The sequence below is a fragment of the Hypanus sabinus genome, chromosome 9, assembly GCF_030144855.1.
Source record: "Hypanus sabinus isolate sHypSab1 chromosome 9, sHypSab1.hap1, whole genome shotgun sequence".
Classification (NCBI taxonomy): domain Eukaryota; kingdom Metazoa; phylum Chordata; class Chondrichthyes; order Myliobatiformes; family Dasyatidae; genus Hypanus; species Hypanus sabinus.
Window position 1 is genome coordinate 124,186,970 of NC_082714.1, and position 16,468 is coordinate 124,203,437.

At 37.9% G+C, this 16,468-nt stretch overlaps 1 protein-coding gene across 1 annotated transcript in view; it reads left to right on the forward strand.

The window, feature by feature from the left end:
- Positions 1–16,468, forward strand: part of LOC132399777 (ubiquitin-conjugating enzyme E2 variant 1-like) — a 113,628-nt gene that overhangs the window by 44,260 nt on the left and 52,900 nt on the right. The window contains exons 4-5 of the mRNA XM_059980510.1: positions 1,610–1,754; positions 3,360–3,572. Of these exons, the coding sequence (XP_059836493.1) occupies positions 1,610–1,754; positions 3,360–3,572 (358 nt within the window). The remainder of the gene's footprint in view (positions 1–1,609; positions 1,755–3,359; positions 3,573–16,468) is intronic.

The following is a 16,468-nucleotide window of genomic DNA, read 5'->3' on the forward strand; positions in this document are numbered from 1 at the left end:
ACCTGCTAATCTCTGCCAGAAAGTTCAAACTGAAGTTAATCTTTCAGCAGGACAATGACCCAAAGCACGCTGCGAGGGCAACCATGGAATGGCTTCAAATGAAGATGCTTGATGTCCTTGACTGGTCCAATCAGAGTCCTGAGCCTTAACTCGACCAAACATCTGTGGCAAGACCTCAAGATTGCTGTCCACTGCTGCTCCCCAACTAACCTGGCACAGCTTGAACAATTTTGCAAGGAGGAATGGGCAAATCTTGCTCTATCATGTTGTGCAAAGCTAATAGAGACTTGTAGCAAAATACTACTGACTAATAGCTGCAAGTACTGACAAAGGGAGATGGATACTTCTGAACTGCTGACATCCCAGTTGTATTTTTAGTTTTTCATGTTTTACTATTTTCCCTGCTTTTTGGGGCTGTACTGTGTGTGTGGGTGGATGGGGAGAGGAACATGTGACTCACAAATTTTTAAAAAATTCTGTTAAATTGATCAAAATCCCTGGTTATAATACTCATGTGAACAAAGGGTTGGGGCTGAATACTTTCACAAGGGAGTGTATTCAGTCATAACTAAGGATTTACCTGCAATGGTTTATTTCACTGCTACTGACCTCATTTCCCAACAATTACTACTTGGGTTTCTGCATGTTTTGTTCTTTCTCTCTCCATGCTGCTGCACTGTGACTTTGCCTAAAATCAGTTTCGATATTATATTGATCACGCTCAGCTTTGCCACATTTGAATCCTCCATAGCTAATAAATGATTCTGTCCATCATCCCTGTCCTTGAGTACAAACTAAATATTGTGAAGAATTAACATGCAGCTTTTAATCTGTTATAAACTCCGCCTCTCTCTGGGTTCTACTGCCGCTCCTGTATTATATTTATAAATGACTACCATCTTTATAACACTTCTGACTAAAGTAATGATCTGCTAATCTGGCTGAAAACGGAGTGTGCATTTGTTATATCCAGGATAGGCCATTTCAATCCATTCCTGGCTGCCTCCTTTAATGTTCTGTGGATTTGTCATTCAAACTTTTCACCCTAATTTGCAATGAGCATCATTTGTCCATTATCTTCCATTTGGTGATCCACCCTGGCAGTCAGGAGGTAACCGTAACTTTTTCTGGGATACTTCTGAGAAAATCTTGGAATTTCACATTTTCTACTGCTGGATGTATCTGCAAGGAACTGGCGTAGGGCATTTTTGCCAGTACAGGTTTCTTGGGCAGTTTTTGAATTTCCAGAATACTGTGGTCTCTGAAATTGTTCTGCCTACTCCATTAAGAGAATACTGATGAACTTGGTATTATTACTTCCTTAAAGTACAAGCATATCTGTATTTTTGTATCCACCTTTTAACTTTTGACTTGGGTGCCAGAAAGGATTGTGTGAAGTTAGTAACACAGAAAATGCTGGAGAACTCAGTAGGCCAGGCAGCATCTATTGGGGTGGGGGAGGGGGGGCAGTACTGGCTGTGTTTCAGTCCGATGCTGCCTGGCCTACTGAGTTCCACCAGCATTTTGTGTGTGCTGTTCAGATTTCCTGCATCTGCAGATTTTCTCTTGTTTGTCGTCTGATGTTAATATATTGCTTTGCCTGTTCTAGGCTTTCATTAGACCATTCAGAGAACATCATATTGACCCCACTGCTATAACAAGACATGATTTTGTAGAAACAAATGGTGATAACTGCATGCTTACTGTGATTCCTCTGGCCCATATGGCATACAAGTTTCTTACTCTGTCTCCAGGTATGTTGATCTATTGCTTTTCCTTTCCTACAATTACTGTGTAATTGAGTAGTGCTGCCATTATGTATGTTAATAATATTGGAATGAAAACAGAACTGTAAACCAACTGGATGGTGGACATTAGGGCCATTCTTTCACAAATGTTAGATTAGTTAATATTTGATTTGGGCGGTGAGTAAGAAAGTCAGTTATAAGAAATTGGATTGTGGAAGAGACTTGATCTTGTTAAATGTTGAAGAAAGTTCAGAGCTAAATATCTGCAATCACTGTCCTTTGTGGTGCAAAAAATTGCTTATCTGAGCTAAGGTGATACCTTAAAGAAGGCTTTATTGTAAACCACCCTTATTTCATTTTCCAACAAGTCACCAGAAGAGTTTAATGAAGCAATCCATTATTGTGGTCCATGGCTAAAGAAGTTGATGTCTTTGTTCTGAAGTGAGATTTTTAAGAAAAACATGGGTGATGTGCAGATTTTATTATAAAATTAATGGGAGTAAGGAGATGCAGAAATCCAGTTGCACTCTGAACTAATAGTTAAATAGTATGAAAAGAATTCTAATCATCTAGATAATTAAATGTCATGGATATCTTTAATTGATAATTATATGGTTCCATTGAGAATGTTTTTTTTTAAACCAAGACCTGACTGTTGGAAGAATTACTCTTGTACGAGAGGCGGAAACTAGAATGTGGTTGGCAAAGTAGGGCTGTGAAAGAATTTGGATGGGAAGGTAATTTTGATCTGGTGCAGTATATTTTAAAAAAATGTTAATGATTCTGGGGACCATGTGAGGAGAGAAAATTAGAGCAGTGATTTCCTAGAATGAAGATATTTGAAGAAAGCATTTAAGGAAGTTGGTCAACAAAAGCTTGATATAATTAATCCTTTTGAGAATGGCGATGACTCCAGCATTGAAGTAAAGGAATCTATAAAAAAAAATAGTGGCTTTAGAATTGAAATGCTGCAGGAATACAGAGTGAAGTAGGTCAGAGTTACCTATCTGTTTCAATGAATAGAGTCTAAAAGTGAATGAGTTAAGTGGATATATTTGTGTGGAAGATGCCATAGTGCAACATACCGGGTAGAATGAAGGGGAAATGAATCGTGAAATAATAGTGGCTCTTAAAGGGGACTATGTTGAGATCAAGAATAAAAAAAATCAGTGATACCAGTTACTGTCTATCAAAGATATTGTGCCACTGATGCAAGTAGAAGTGAAACTTGGGGATGAAAAGCATTATATTACCCAGCAAGGTAGAGTAGCCAGCATTCTTTTAATCTGGAAGCTGAACTTTCAGCCAAAATGAATGTTTTGATTAGTTTTTATCCTTTATTTCTGAATGCACTGAACAAGATAAAATAATGTATGCATCCCTTGGGCACTAATTCAGTTAATTCAGAAAGTGGCTACACAAGTCGAGGACAAACAAATTGACGTTCAGTTGGAATGTAAGCCAGTTGTCTAAGATTGACAGGGTTTGAGGAGGGGTGGTGGTGGAAGGAGAGAGTATTAGCTTTGTGATTATGGAGATAATGCATGATTAAAGGTTTTGTATAGCTGTTTTTTTTGGCTAAATTCTAATTGAAATAATTACCTTTTACAGAGGGCATCTATGCTATTTATCCTTGGGAGTGCTATATCTTTTCTCTTGGATTGTTTGTGACACTGACAAACCAAATTCACAAGTGGTCTCATACGTATTTTGGATTGCCTTCATGGGTCTGCTTTCTTCAAGACTGGCATGTAATTCTACCACGAAAACATCATCGCATTCATCATGTATCTCCACATGAAACCTACTTCTGTATTACCACAGGTTAGTTCTTGGAATTGGAGAGCTCTGTGCAAACATGCAAACCTGCATTTGGTAGTTTAAATGTTGTTAAACTGTCTAACTTGGAGTGTGGAAAAGGAAGAAATCTGGGCAACTTGCAGGGAGCATTACTCATTGCTCTCAATTAACCTGAGCTTTGAGTGTTGGATCTTCCTGCTGTAAATCTCTGCCCAGAGAAATGCAGTGATAACTGTACAAACAAGCTGGAGGAACTCAGCAGGTTGGGCAGCATCCGTTGAAACGAGCAGTCAATGGATGCTGCCCGACCTGCTGAGTTCCTCCAGCTTGTTTGTACGTGTTGATTTGACCACAGCATCTGCAGTGTACTTTGTTTGCAACGGTAAATGACTTAGCAACACTTTCCAGGCTTTCCGGTTACACGTGCATGCTTAAGTGGGGAAAAGGTCCTTGCACTTATGGCTGTTTTTCTCCAGCAGTCACTGGAGCAAGTGTAAATTAATACCACTGCAAGATCACCCAGATAAATTTCCTAGTCTATCTGCTGGTGAATAACATCAGGCTGATATTCCATCTCTGACTCCACAATATACACTGTTCAATGTTAGATTGCCATCAGTGACACAATGAATGTTCTGCAGCAATTGGAGTATCACTTTGCATTCCATGGAGGAGAATGACTTTCACACAGAATCGTTGCTATTTCGTTGGAAGAATGTGTCCAAGAGTTCACTGCTGTGGAGGAGATAGGTTACATTATCTCCACTATTACCATGCTCAACCATTTGTGTTGAAATGTAGCAACAAAAAAAAACTAGTCTAAACTTTATACTGATGCAGAAAATATGGGGAAAACGTGTTAGTTCTTTGATGTTGCTGCTCCAAATCACCAGTTAGACATTGCTGACTAGGCCAATACTTCTGGCCTTTTGAGAAAATAGGCTAATCTATCACCTTCGATGTTATAGAGTTCAGTAAGCTTTGCCCTTGTTTTCCATCACAAGCTAAGGCTCCTTAATGCTGCACTTGATTCAATACTGCCATGCTGTTAGGAGTATCCAGCTGTAGCCAAAATATAAATGATTCTGTTGCCTTTACTCAGTCCAGTGTTCACTCATTTTTTTGAGATAGTTGACTGAAGACTGGCTTTTACGTGGGGTTCTCAGGAGGAAGCAAGTGTGAAATGGTGTTAATTTTGTATATGGGCAGCTTCCAGTGATGCAAATTTAATTTTAAGTTATTTTCTAATTAAATTTGTAACTGAAATATCATGGCTGCCATTTAAAAAAAAAATTGAATGCCTTTTCATGTTTCTTTTCAAGGTTGGCTGAATCAACCCTTAGAAAAAATAAGATTCTGGAAAACTCTGGAGGATATTATTCAGCGATTAACTGGAAGTAGACCAAGAGATGATGATTTCAAGTGGGCTCAGAAAACGAAGTAAACTACACCAATATTTTGACTCTTAAACCTTTTGCCAACTAATTGCACCAGCCAAATCTGTTACTGCGTTCTGAAGATGTACTCTGGAAACGGATAGCATGCCAAAAAAGATTATCGTAAAAGATACTTGAAGGAATTTCAATGTATTTGGATAGTAATCCTTTGTAAACATTTTGTGGTTCAAATTAACATATGAATGCAGAATGTGCAGTACATCTTAATGTGAACTAAATTAAGTTACTAGAAATATTATTGGGACATAATCAAAAATGATGGAAAGAGAAGCATAAAGGGTACATATCAAGGATTCAAATGATCAGAATTGCAGGGTCCATTTGGTGCTTGCTTGTTTTGTATACTATACTGACAAAGCCTTAAATTTTTGTTTGCCAGAGAAATTTAATTAATTATTTTGAATATATGTATAAGAACTACTTATTAAAAGTAAAGCTGTATTTACAATTGCTTTGGGTATAATGAACAATTACGGAATTCTTTCAATTGTGGCTGTTGAAAAATGCAAGAAGAATTTTATCTCTTGCTTCAGAGAATGGTTCAATATTAACATTTCTCTTGTCTCCAGTCAGCCATGTAGTATTTTCCATAATGGACTATTCTAGGCGCTTAAAATGAAGTTCAAAAGGCACTGTACCATAGCTTTCAGGAGCCCTCGTGTACCAAGAAATACACTGCACTTTCTACATTAGGAATCTGAATTTGTTTAGTTTGACTTTTAAGGACCAGTTGAAATGCTTGATGTACTCACCAAATAACAAATGTACCATTCATTATACCTCATTTGTGAATGTAATTGCTTGAATTAAATTATTTAATTATTACTGGACATGCAAGTCACATGCAAGTTCTCTAGTTTGATACTCCAAATATTATTGCAGCCAACTTAAATAGTCAGAAGTGAAGCATTGAGAACTTCAAGTCTGCATCATTAGAAATGTTGCCATTATCTGGATCAATAAAATATTTCCACTGAGGTTTTGTCATTTTGTAGTCCAATTACTGTATTTACTTGTTTTAGCAACACATTGAGAGACCTTCTTCTCATTCCATCCCCTTCAGGGGAAGGTGTTGTTGGAGAAAATCTCAATTTCAGCTGCCACTCTGAACACCAGGCCCTTGGACATGTCTTAAACCTTTTGGTTTTCTTGTAAGTCCCTTTTTCTTTTTTGTTAGAATTAGTGATGTATTAATAAGAAGTACTTTATTGATCCCCAGTGGGGTATTCTTTCTTTACAGCAGCAAAACTACAAGAAATCACAGGATGCTATGTTGTGTATTGTTTTATCTCTACTTTGTAGGATAAATTTGACTGCTTTCATTTTTGCAAAGCAATGTTAATTTTGTACATTGAGGGTCAGTATTTAATGCTGTCGAGATTTTTTTTGCCAATATATCGATCTGCTAAATGTAGAAGATTGTTTCTGGCTAAATTTATCACTATTCATAAGTTCTTTTCAAATCATCTGCTCGATCATCATGCTTTTGTATTAATAAATTTATCTTCCTGGTGAGCTCATGGTAACCAGTAATGAATTTAAAAGAAAAATTAAATGTAACTCTGTATTTGCTTTATAAGTTTGTAAACTTAAAATATGAATTAACATTAAAATTGTGTAACACTTGTCTTGGCTGATCTGTCTTTATGCTTATTGAAAAGCGTGAAGCTGAATGTGTCATTAACTAAAAGTGGTAAAGTTTGAACTGAATCCTTACCCCTCCCCCACCCACCTGTGGTCAGTTAATAAAGTTGGTACAAATGATGAGGCACTCTTACACAAATCAGTACAATGATTGGAGTATAGATTTCAAAATTTTTTTAAATTGTAAAGAATAGAACTGCAACATGGTTTTGGTTTGTGCAAGCTATGTTCAAGGGAAAAGCTTTGTTCTTGTGTTTGGTTTTAAGCTTTGTCACTATGACTCTTCTATTTGTAATCTTTTGTCATTTGTTCAAAGTTAAAGTAAACATGATCAAGTTCCAAACCTTAGCTGGTCAAATCCCAAATCCTCCCTATTGTTTATTTCATGTGATATCAAGTCAATCACTGTGCAATTTCAGTTGGTTAATGCGTGATTCCTTTACCCATCCACAAAATATTCCTAGAAGACTGCACAGAGAATGTTCTGGAATTAGAGGCTATTGTAATAACCAGACAAATTAGAACTGAAAAGAGAAATTTCTTTATTCAAGGGTTAGAAGTCTGCTAGGATCTGGTTATTGCTTGCATTCAAAACTGAAATTAAAGATTTTTGAATGTTAAATGAATTGAGGGCTTGGTGCATGAAAACAGTGCTAAAAACAGAATGGAGCAGGCTATTACAGCCCTCAAAATAAATGTTGCAATCCATCTACTGAATCTGATCCTCAAATAATGCATTTTGCTTATTAACTTTAAAGTATCTTGAATGTGCTATGTGCACCTGAATAAAGATGTAAACTACAAGTATTGTAATTTTATAACATGCTCACACCTAATTGAAGAATAAATCCATAACTCAAATGGCAATGTCTAGTGATTTTGCTTATCTGAGTGAGTGAGTGAGATTAATATGCATTCAGATAAAGCTTTCACCGTACAGACCATGTGCTAGCGTATTGGTTAGCACAACATTTTATAGTACTGGCAGCCCAGGTTCAATACCCCCCACTACCTATAAGGAGTTCGCATGTGTTACCTGTGACCGTGTGCGTTTCCTCCCATGGTCCAATGACGTGCCAGTTGATAAGTTAACACCTATCAACTGTTCTGTTGCTTGGATCTCCTCCCTCACTACTATTCAGAACCCCAAACAGTCCTTCAAGGTGAAGTGACACTTCATCTGCTGTTCCCGGTGTGAGCTGACGAAGATTGGGAGAGCACCTCAGTCCATCTGCCAGAAAAGGCAGAATCTCCCAGTGGCCACACATTTCAATTTTACTTCCCATTCTCATTCCAACATGTCAGTTGTTACGTACCCCGTAACTGGGTTACCTACCAGCAAAGATAGAGAGGTCCGTTGAAGTCTGATGGTATTATTTTTAATGGTATTTATTGATTAAAAATACACAAAAGTAATATCAATGCAAATGTACAGATAATATACATCGTCAATACTAAATCTAAAAGCGCAGGTATAATAATAATAAGAAATAGCTCTATCGTTGTCTAGGGGATAATGTATTGTCCGATGGAAATATAAAAGTTACTTTAGTTCATTCAGGTTGCAGCCTTTGGTTGGAGAAAGACAGATTTTTAGAACTTGCCAGCTTTTCCTCTTTATGATGTCGATCCTTCGAAATTTTGTTGGTGGTGATCTCTTCTTTAGCTAAGCCGTCTTCCGTGGTAAAGCCCCAATCCCAGCAACAGGAAAGGACACACGTGGGCCCTCCACCAGCTGTCGCTATTAAACGCTGTCATGGGATTTCTAGCGTTTCTCCTGGTGTGTCTAAAGGGGTTGTTTCCCAGACCTCCTCACGGGGTCTCAGATGTCAATCAGGTTGGAATGATGCCATCCCCCAACCAGCCCACGTTGCTCATTCCTTGAGGGCTTCGATGAATAGCACAGTGCTCAATACACAATTCCGTCTCCAAGAGACGATGGCCGTTTCCTGTGGCTTTGTATCGCTGAGGGGCCAGAACATTCCAAACCCCTTGTGGATTCTGCGTGTCTTTCTCTCATTTCCTGGGTCTCCTGACCTGAATTAATAGCGATCTTGCGATTCTCAAAAAGGAGGGGGCTACTTTGTACCCTTCGGTCCCTCAGAGTTGGGGCACAGGCGTAACACAGTCCATAGTCCTCTCTACTGCCATGATGAGGTCACATTAAGGTTGGAGGAACGACACCTTGTATTCTGTCAGGGTAGCCTCCAACCCGATGGCATGAACATTGATTTCTTAAACTTCCAGTAATTACCCCCTCCATTCACCAATCCCCCATTCCCATTTCCCCCTCTCCTTATCTCTTACTTTTCAACTTTTTTTCCAGTCCTGATGAAGGGACTCAGCTTGAAACACCGACTGTCCACTCTTTTCCATAGGTGCTGCCTAGCTTGCTGAGATTCACCCAGCATTTTGTATATGTTAGTGAAGGGGTGCTGTGTTGCAGGAATAATCTGCCAAATGTGGTGCCAAACCAATTAGTCTTTTCTGACTCAGTGTACAGTAAAGATGCCATAACACTACCTGAAAAGAAGATATTCTTTGCTTTGAATTAATTTCCTTTCAAATTCATTAATATCCACCAAAAAATTTTAATATTCATGATTAGACTCACAATTCCCTTGATTTTATCGTCTTCCATCCTGCATCAAGGACTATTCTTTCAATTTTTCTTTCTCCTTCATATCTGCTCTAATGATCAGAGCATCTACAACAGTGTCTTTAAAATGTTTTCTCTTACTGTGGATTTCAATAGTGTCTCCTCCAATTTTTTTACACTTGTGTTCTCACACCCTTTCTCCTCTAGCCAGAACAAAAATTCAATTTTGTCCTTTGTTTCTATTCAAGCAGCTTCTATATAATTCAGCCACCTCCAGCTGAATTCCAAGAGCAAACGTATCTTCTCCACTATCAGCAATCCAAAGGGACTGTTCCCTCAACGTCTCCCTGATCAGGTCTTATGAATTGCTCCCCTTCTCTACAGAACTTTTCCATGCAACATCTGCTTTTTAAAGGAGACCTGAGAGACTGCAGGATTTTTTTGTCATCTGATCTTGCTTTGTATTCAGAGATCCAAATTGCCCTTACAGATTAAACAACAAAGGACTGATTTTCCAACATGACCTCTCTAGATTGGAAAAACCAAACGTAGATTGAGAGATCCCCGACATCGAACTTCCCACGAAGAATTCACGAAACAGAACGGCTTAAAGGCACTGACCTTTCCTTCTCCACTACCTTCAATCCTTTCTAGGTAAACCTAGGGATTAACACGAAGATAGTCAACGAAATCCTTCCAAATAAGGATCAAACAAAGGTCACCCCCGTTTCACCGTAGAAAGCGATTCTCCTCGATCTTTAACTTCCAACTTCGAATCTTCACTCTCCTCTAATTTCCTCGAACTAACAGAATCATAAAGAACCTGCTGGCAATAACCTTTTAAACTTTAGGCATTAAATAAAAACTTCATCCTTCAACTAAACTGCGTCATCACTTCAAACACGCAGTGGCATGAAGTCAACCTGGCAAATCCAGCCACGAACTGCCCCTCCTCACAGGGTGGGGTCGACCTTTTATAACCTGTAAAAAAAAACCGTCACATGATCTCTACTGGCGGGAAAATGACATCATTCCACCATCACAAGACCATCACCTCAAGTCCAGTACAGCTTCAACCCCAGTCACATGACAAGGGCTCCACTGTCATGTGTCACGAGTACGTAACACCTCCCTCCAAAAAAACATTTTTGGTCTGACAAGAACAAAAATTTTTAACAATTGCTTACAAGAAAAACAAAGGTATAAATTTTATAACATATACAATACACAACACCAGCATATAACAGCTTATAAGTCACAATACAGTAGGAGTGTTACAATCGAAAAAAAAACTCCATAAAAAAAATACAGTGTACATTCAACATCGAGATAGACAATCAGCAACCACATTATCTTTACCTTTAATATGAGTTATCATAATATTGTACTCTTGTAACATCAAACTCCAATTTAATAATCTTCTGTTTTTGTTTTTCATCTTACTCAGAAAAACTAACGGATTATGATCAATGTAAACAATAAGTGGTTTCTGAGTTGTACTAACATATACCTCAAAATATTCTAAAGCTAAAACAAGAGATAACAATTCTTTCTCTATTGTCGAATAATTTCTTTGATGCTTATTAAATTTCTTAGAAAAGTAAGCTACTGGATGATCAACCTCATCACCCTCATTCCGTTGCATTAATACTGCTCCTGCAGCCTCATCACTAGCATCCACAGCCAATGAAAAAGGTTTTCCAAAGTCAGGTGCCTTAAGCACAGGTTGTTGACATATCATTGTTTTCAATTTTTCAAATGCTTCTTGACAAGGCACCGTCCATACAAACTTCTCATTCTTCCGCAGAAGGTTAGTTAATGGAAGGGCAACATTAGCAAAATTCTTACAAAATTTCCGATAATATCCTACCATTCCCAAAAACCTTCTGAGAGTTTTTTTCCCCCGTTGGAGTGGGAATCTCTAAAATTGCCTGAACTTTTGCCTGAACAGGAGCTACCTTACCTTGACCCACAACATAACCAAGGTAAGTCACAGTGGCATGTCCAAATTCACTCTTAGCTAAATTAATAGTTAAGTTAGCTTTTGAAAGCCTTTCAAACAATTTCTCCATCGCAATAACGTGTGCTTCCCAAGTATCATTTCCTGTCACTAAATCATCAATATAAGCATCAGTATCTTTCAATCCCTGAATCACAAAGTTAATCATCCTCTGGAAAGTACCTGGGGCATTCTTCATCCCAAATGGAAGAACATTATACTCATATAACCCAGATGGAGTTACAAATGCAGAAATCTCTCTACCTCTGTCCGTTAATGGAACACACCAATACCCTTTCAATAAATCAATCTTTGTAAGGAACTTTGCCTTTCCAACTTTATCTACACAATCATCTACTCTAGGAATTGGATATGCATCTGTTTTCGTTACAGCATTCACCTTCCTATAATCCGTACAAAACCTAATACTACCATCTGGCTTTGGCACCATAACACATGGCGAACTCCAATTCGAGTTAGAATGTCTAATGATATTATTCTCTAACATATATTCAATTTCTTTCTCAGCAAGTTCACATTTTTCCATGTTCATCCTATATGGATGTTGTTTAATAGGTTTGGCATCCCCAACATCTACATCATGTGAAGCTATAGTAGTCCTTCTTGGAACATCTGGAAACAACTCCCTATATTTAAAAATCAACTCCTTCATCTGTTGTCTCTGCTCTAACTGTAAATGTGCTAATTTTTCGTCAATATTTTCCAGAATGGTTGAATTTGGTAACCTAACAGAAACAATGTTGGATTTAGAATGAAAGTCAGATGAATCATCTATCATGTTCCTAGTTAAATCAAACTCATTCTCACTAACCACAACAGTCACAGTATCAGTTTGTTTCTCAAAATATGGTTTCAACATATTTATATGGCAAAGTTGTGTTGACCTTCTACGATCTGGAGTTTTTACCACGTAATCCACATCATTGATTTTAGACACAATTTCATAAGGACCATGAAATCTATCTTGTAAAGGATTTGTCTGCACTGGGAAAAGAACCAACACCTTATCTCCAGGCTTAAACATCCTCATCCTAGCTTCTTTATCATACCAAGTCTTCATTTTCTCCTGAGCCAACTTTAAATTTTCCTTAGCTAAGCTACAAGCTTTATGTAACCTGTCCTTAAATTTCAACACATAGTCCAACAAATTAGTGTGTACTTCCTTATTAATCCACTGTTCTTTCAACAAAGCTAAAGGTCCTCTAACTCTATGCCCAAACACAAGTTCAAATGGATTAAAACCTAAAGATTCCTGTACCGATTCCCTTACTGCAAATAAAAGTAAGTTTATACCCTCATTCCAGTCACTTTCATTTTCCACACAAAATGTCCTAATCATATTCTTGAGGGTAGAATGAAACCTCTCCAAGGCACCCTGCGATTCTGGATGGTATGCAGACGAAGTGATTTGCTTAGCTCCCAATTTATAAACTATCTGTTGAAATAATCCAGACATAAAATTACTGCCTTGATCAGTTTGTATCTCCTTAGGTAATCCAAAATAAGTAAAAAAATTTATAAGGGCCTTTGTCACAGTCTTAGCTTTTATATTCCTAAGTGGTACTGCCTCTGGAAACCTAGAAGAAGTACACATGATAGTCAACAAATACTGATAACCAGTTTTTGTCTTTGGTAATGGACCAACACAATCTACAATAACTTTAGAAAATGGTTCACCAAATGCTGGGATAGGTTGTAATGGAGCTACGGGTGTAACCTGATTTGGTTTACCCACAATTTGACAAGTATGGCACGTTTTACAAAACATCGCCACATCTTTTCTTAGACCAGGCCAGTAAAAATGTTTTAAAATCTTGTCCACAGTTTTCCTTACCCCTTGATGTCCACCTAAAGGCACACTATGAGCTAAAGTCAAAATCTCATTTCGATAAGCTTTTGGAACAACTACCTGGTAAACAACATTCCAATCCTCACTTGCAGGAATTGTAGGCGATCTCCACTTCCTCATCAACACTCCTTTTTCCAAGTAATATCCTACTGGCACCTTATCAATTTCACTATCTAGTAAAACCTGCTCTCTTAATTTTATAATCTCAGAGTCTCTATTCTGCTCTGCTATCATCTCCTTCCGAGACAAAGATAAATCTTTATAGTCAGACTTACTCCCAGAATCTTGTTCAAACAACGAAGATAAGAAAGTCTCTGACACATCCTCAAAACTCGAATCCTGAGTTGAACAGTCCTGAATAACAACCTCATTCTGCGCATCAATCTTTTTAGCCATAGCTCTAGTCACAACACAGGAAGAATCTGTGTTAGAATTCAACTCTGGTTCCTCTGACTCCATTGTCAAATGCACTTCAGGAAAAACTTGTCCACCTGCCAAGTCATTACCTAACAATAAAGAAATACCCTTCACAGGTAAGCTATGCTGTAATCCTACTTTAACAAATCCGGTAACTAACCCCGACTTTAAATTTACTTTATGTAAATGTACAGGCATAAAATCACTTCCAACACCTCTTATGTAATTTACCTCACCAGTATCAGACTCTTCATTAAACTTCAACACACTGTCTAACATCAATGATTGAGAAGCACCAGTATCCCTAAGGATTTTTATTGGCACCAAAGTAGATCCTTCCTTCAAGGATACAAACCCTTCAGTTACAAAATGATCATATCCCTTTCTAACTTGGTCAGACTCTAACAAAGCCTCATTTGTGTTTATCAAACCCTGTAACTTTACAGGTGCTTCAGTATGTTGCACACAAGCATCTGGAACTGCTTCCTTCTCTTTCTTTTTCAATCTGAAACAGTTAGCTATTACATGGCCAGGCTTCTTACAATAGTTACAAGTAAGACCAAACTGTCTTTCCTTCACAGGCTTTCCTTTCTCATCAACTTTCTCATTAACCTCCAATTTAATTTCAGATTTACCTGGAGTCTCTGTGTTATTTTTCCTCTTAAAAATTCTGCCCTGAGGAAATTTGTTCTTATGGATCAAAACATACTCATCAGCTAATCTAGCACAGTCCTGCAATTTATCAGTATCCTTCTCATTTAAGTAGGTCCTTACTTCAACAGGAATGCTTCTTTTAAATTCCTCCATTAAAATCAGCTCTCTCAATGTATCATAGTCCCCATTTACATTTTTAGAAGAAACCCATCTCTCAAAACACATAGCTTTATCATAGGCAAATTCCACATAAGTTTTTTCCACAGATTTTTTCAAACTTCTGAATCTTTCCCTATATACTTCTGGGACTAACTCATATGCGTTTAAAATATGCCTCTTTACAATATCATAATCAAGTGCTTGCGCAGCTGTTAAAGCTGTGTAAACTTGTTGTGCTTGCCTTTAATTACACTCTGTAACAACACTGACCATTTATCTTTCGGCCACTCTGACATCCGAGCAATAGTTTCAAAATGTTGAAAATACCTTTCCACTTCTGTTTCACTAAATGGAGGGACCAATTTAATTTCTTGACTAGCAACAAACGTTTTTTTAGAACCAGAAGACTGATTTCCAGTCCTTAATTCCTCCATTGCATATGCAAATTCTCTCTGCTTTTGTTCCATCTCCAATTTACACCTCTCCAATTTCATTTGTTCGATTTGCAACTGCATCTCCAGATTACTTATTTGAAACGACTCTAAAATCGATTAATCAAAAACACCTGAATCCACATAGTGTGACGCGATTTTCCTCTGTATTACAGCCTTAGAAGTAGTCTGCAAAATACCTTTAAGTCGCAATCTACCAGCTATCTCAAACACCTCAGTTTTTATCGCCTTCGCCAACACCTCCGCAGCTGGCGAAGCCAGAAACTCATCAATATTCATTGCTGCCAAATACCACAACAAGCCAAACAAAAGAACCGAGTAATCCCCGTTTCCAAAACACCGATTTAAAAGTTAGCAAGCATTTAAACTCAAATGATTCAATCCTGGACGAGCCCCCATATTTAATGTTACGTATTCAGGCAACAATAAATATATGAGATCGGCAAGGGTTTCTTATAACAAACAACACGTTTATTAAACACAGAAAACAAACCCCCCCAAAAGTAAACAAACACTACCGTAACCGGAAACAGCTGCTGAGCAGCTGTTCAAACAGTTCATAAAGTGATATTGCAAAAACAGTTCTTTAAAGTGGTATTGCTAAAAGTTCGATATGCTCACAGTCCATTTAAAAGGAGAGACTTTATAGGACGATTTAGGTTCTCTTTCACGTCGCTTGCTTCGATCCCCGACATCAAACTTCCCACGAAGAATTCATGAAACAGAACGGCTTAAAGGCACTGACCTTTCCTTCTCCACTACCTTCAATCCTTTCTAGGTAAACCTAGGGATTAACACGAAGATAGTCAACGAAATCCTTCCAAATAAGGATCAAACAAAGGTCGCCCCCGTTTCACCGTAGAAAGCGATTCTCCTCGATCTTTAACTTCCAACTTCGAATCTTCACTCTCCTCTAATTTCCTCGAACTAACAGAATCATAAAGAACCTGCTGGCAATAACCTTTTAAACTTTAGGCATTAAATAAAAACTTCATCCTTCAACTAAACTGCGTCATCACTTCAAACACGCAGTGGCATGAAGTCAACCTGGCAAATCCAGCCACGAACTGCCTCTCCTCACAGGGTGGGGTCGACCTTTTATAACCTGTAAAAAAAACCCGTCACATGATCTCTACTGGCGGGAAAATGACATCATTCCACCATCACAAGACCATCACCTCAAGTCCAGTACAGCTTCAACCCCAGTCACATGACAAGGGCTCCACTGTCATGTGTCACGAGTACGTAACAATGATTAAGGAACTCTCCATCATCTATTATCGGCATGTATCAAATTCAACGATTTCAAAACAAGGTAAACATTTATATTTTTAGGAATTTTTTGCTCAGAATGTTGAATTATTACCAATATCTAAAGATGTGGGACAGTTTGTTGGGATGTGGTATTATCTATTTTAATCTGTTTATTCTTTTTCTGTCTCCAGCTGCTGCTTGTTAAATTAATTGTTAATTTTGCAGCTTTGTTCTGCATTTTACTATACTATCTGTTGTCTACCCCAACTCTTTCCTGCAATTTAAACTGTGGCAGTGCCTCACTTGTCGAGTTCTGATGAAGAAGCTAATCCACTGATCTGGTAAGTGCTTCCATCATTTCCTGTTTTTTGTTTCAAATACCACTAAGTTAGCTGGTCATTTTTTTCATTCAATG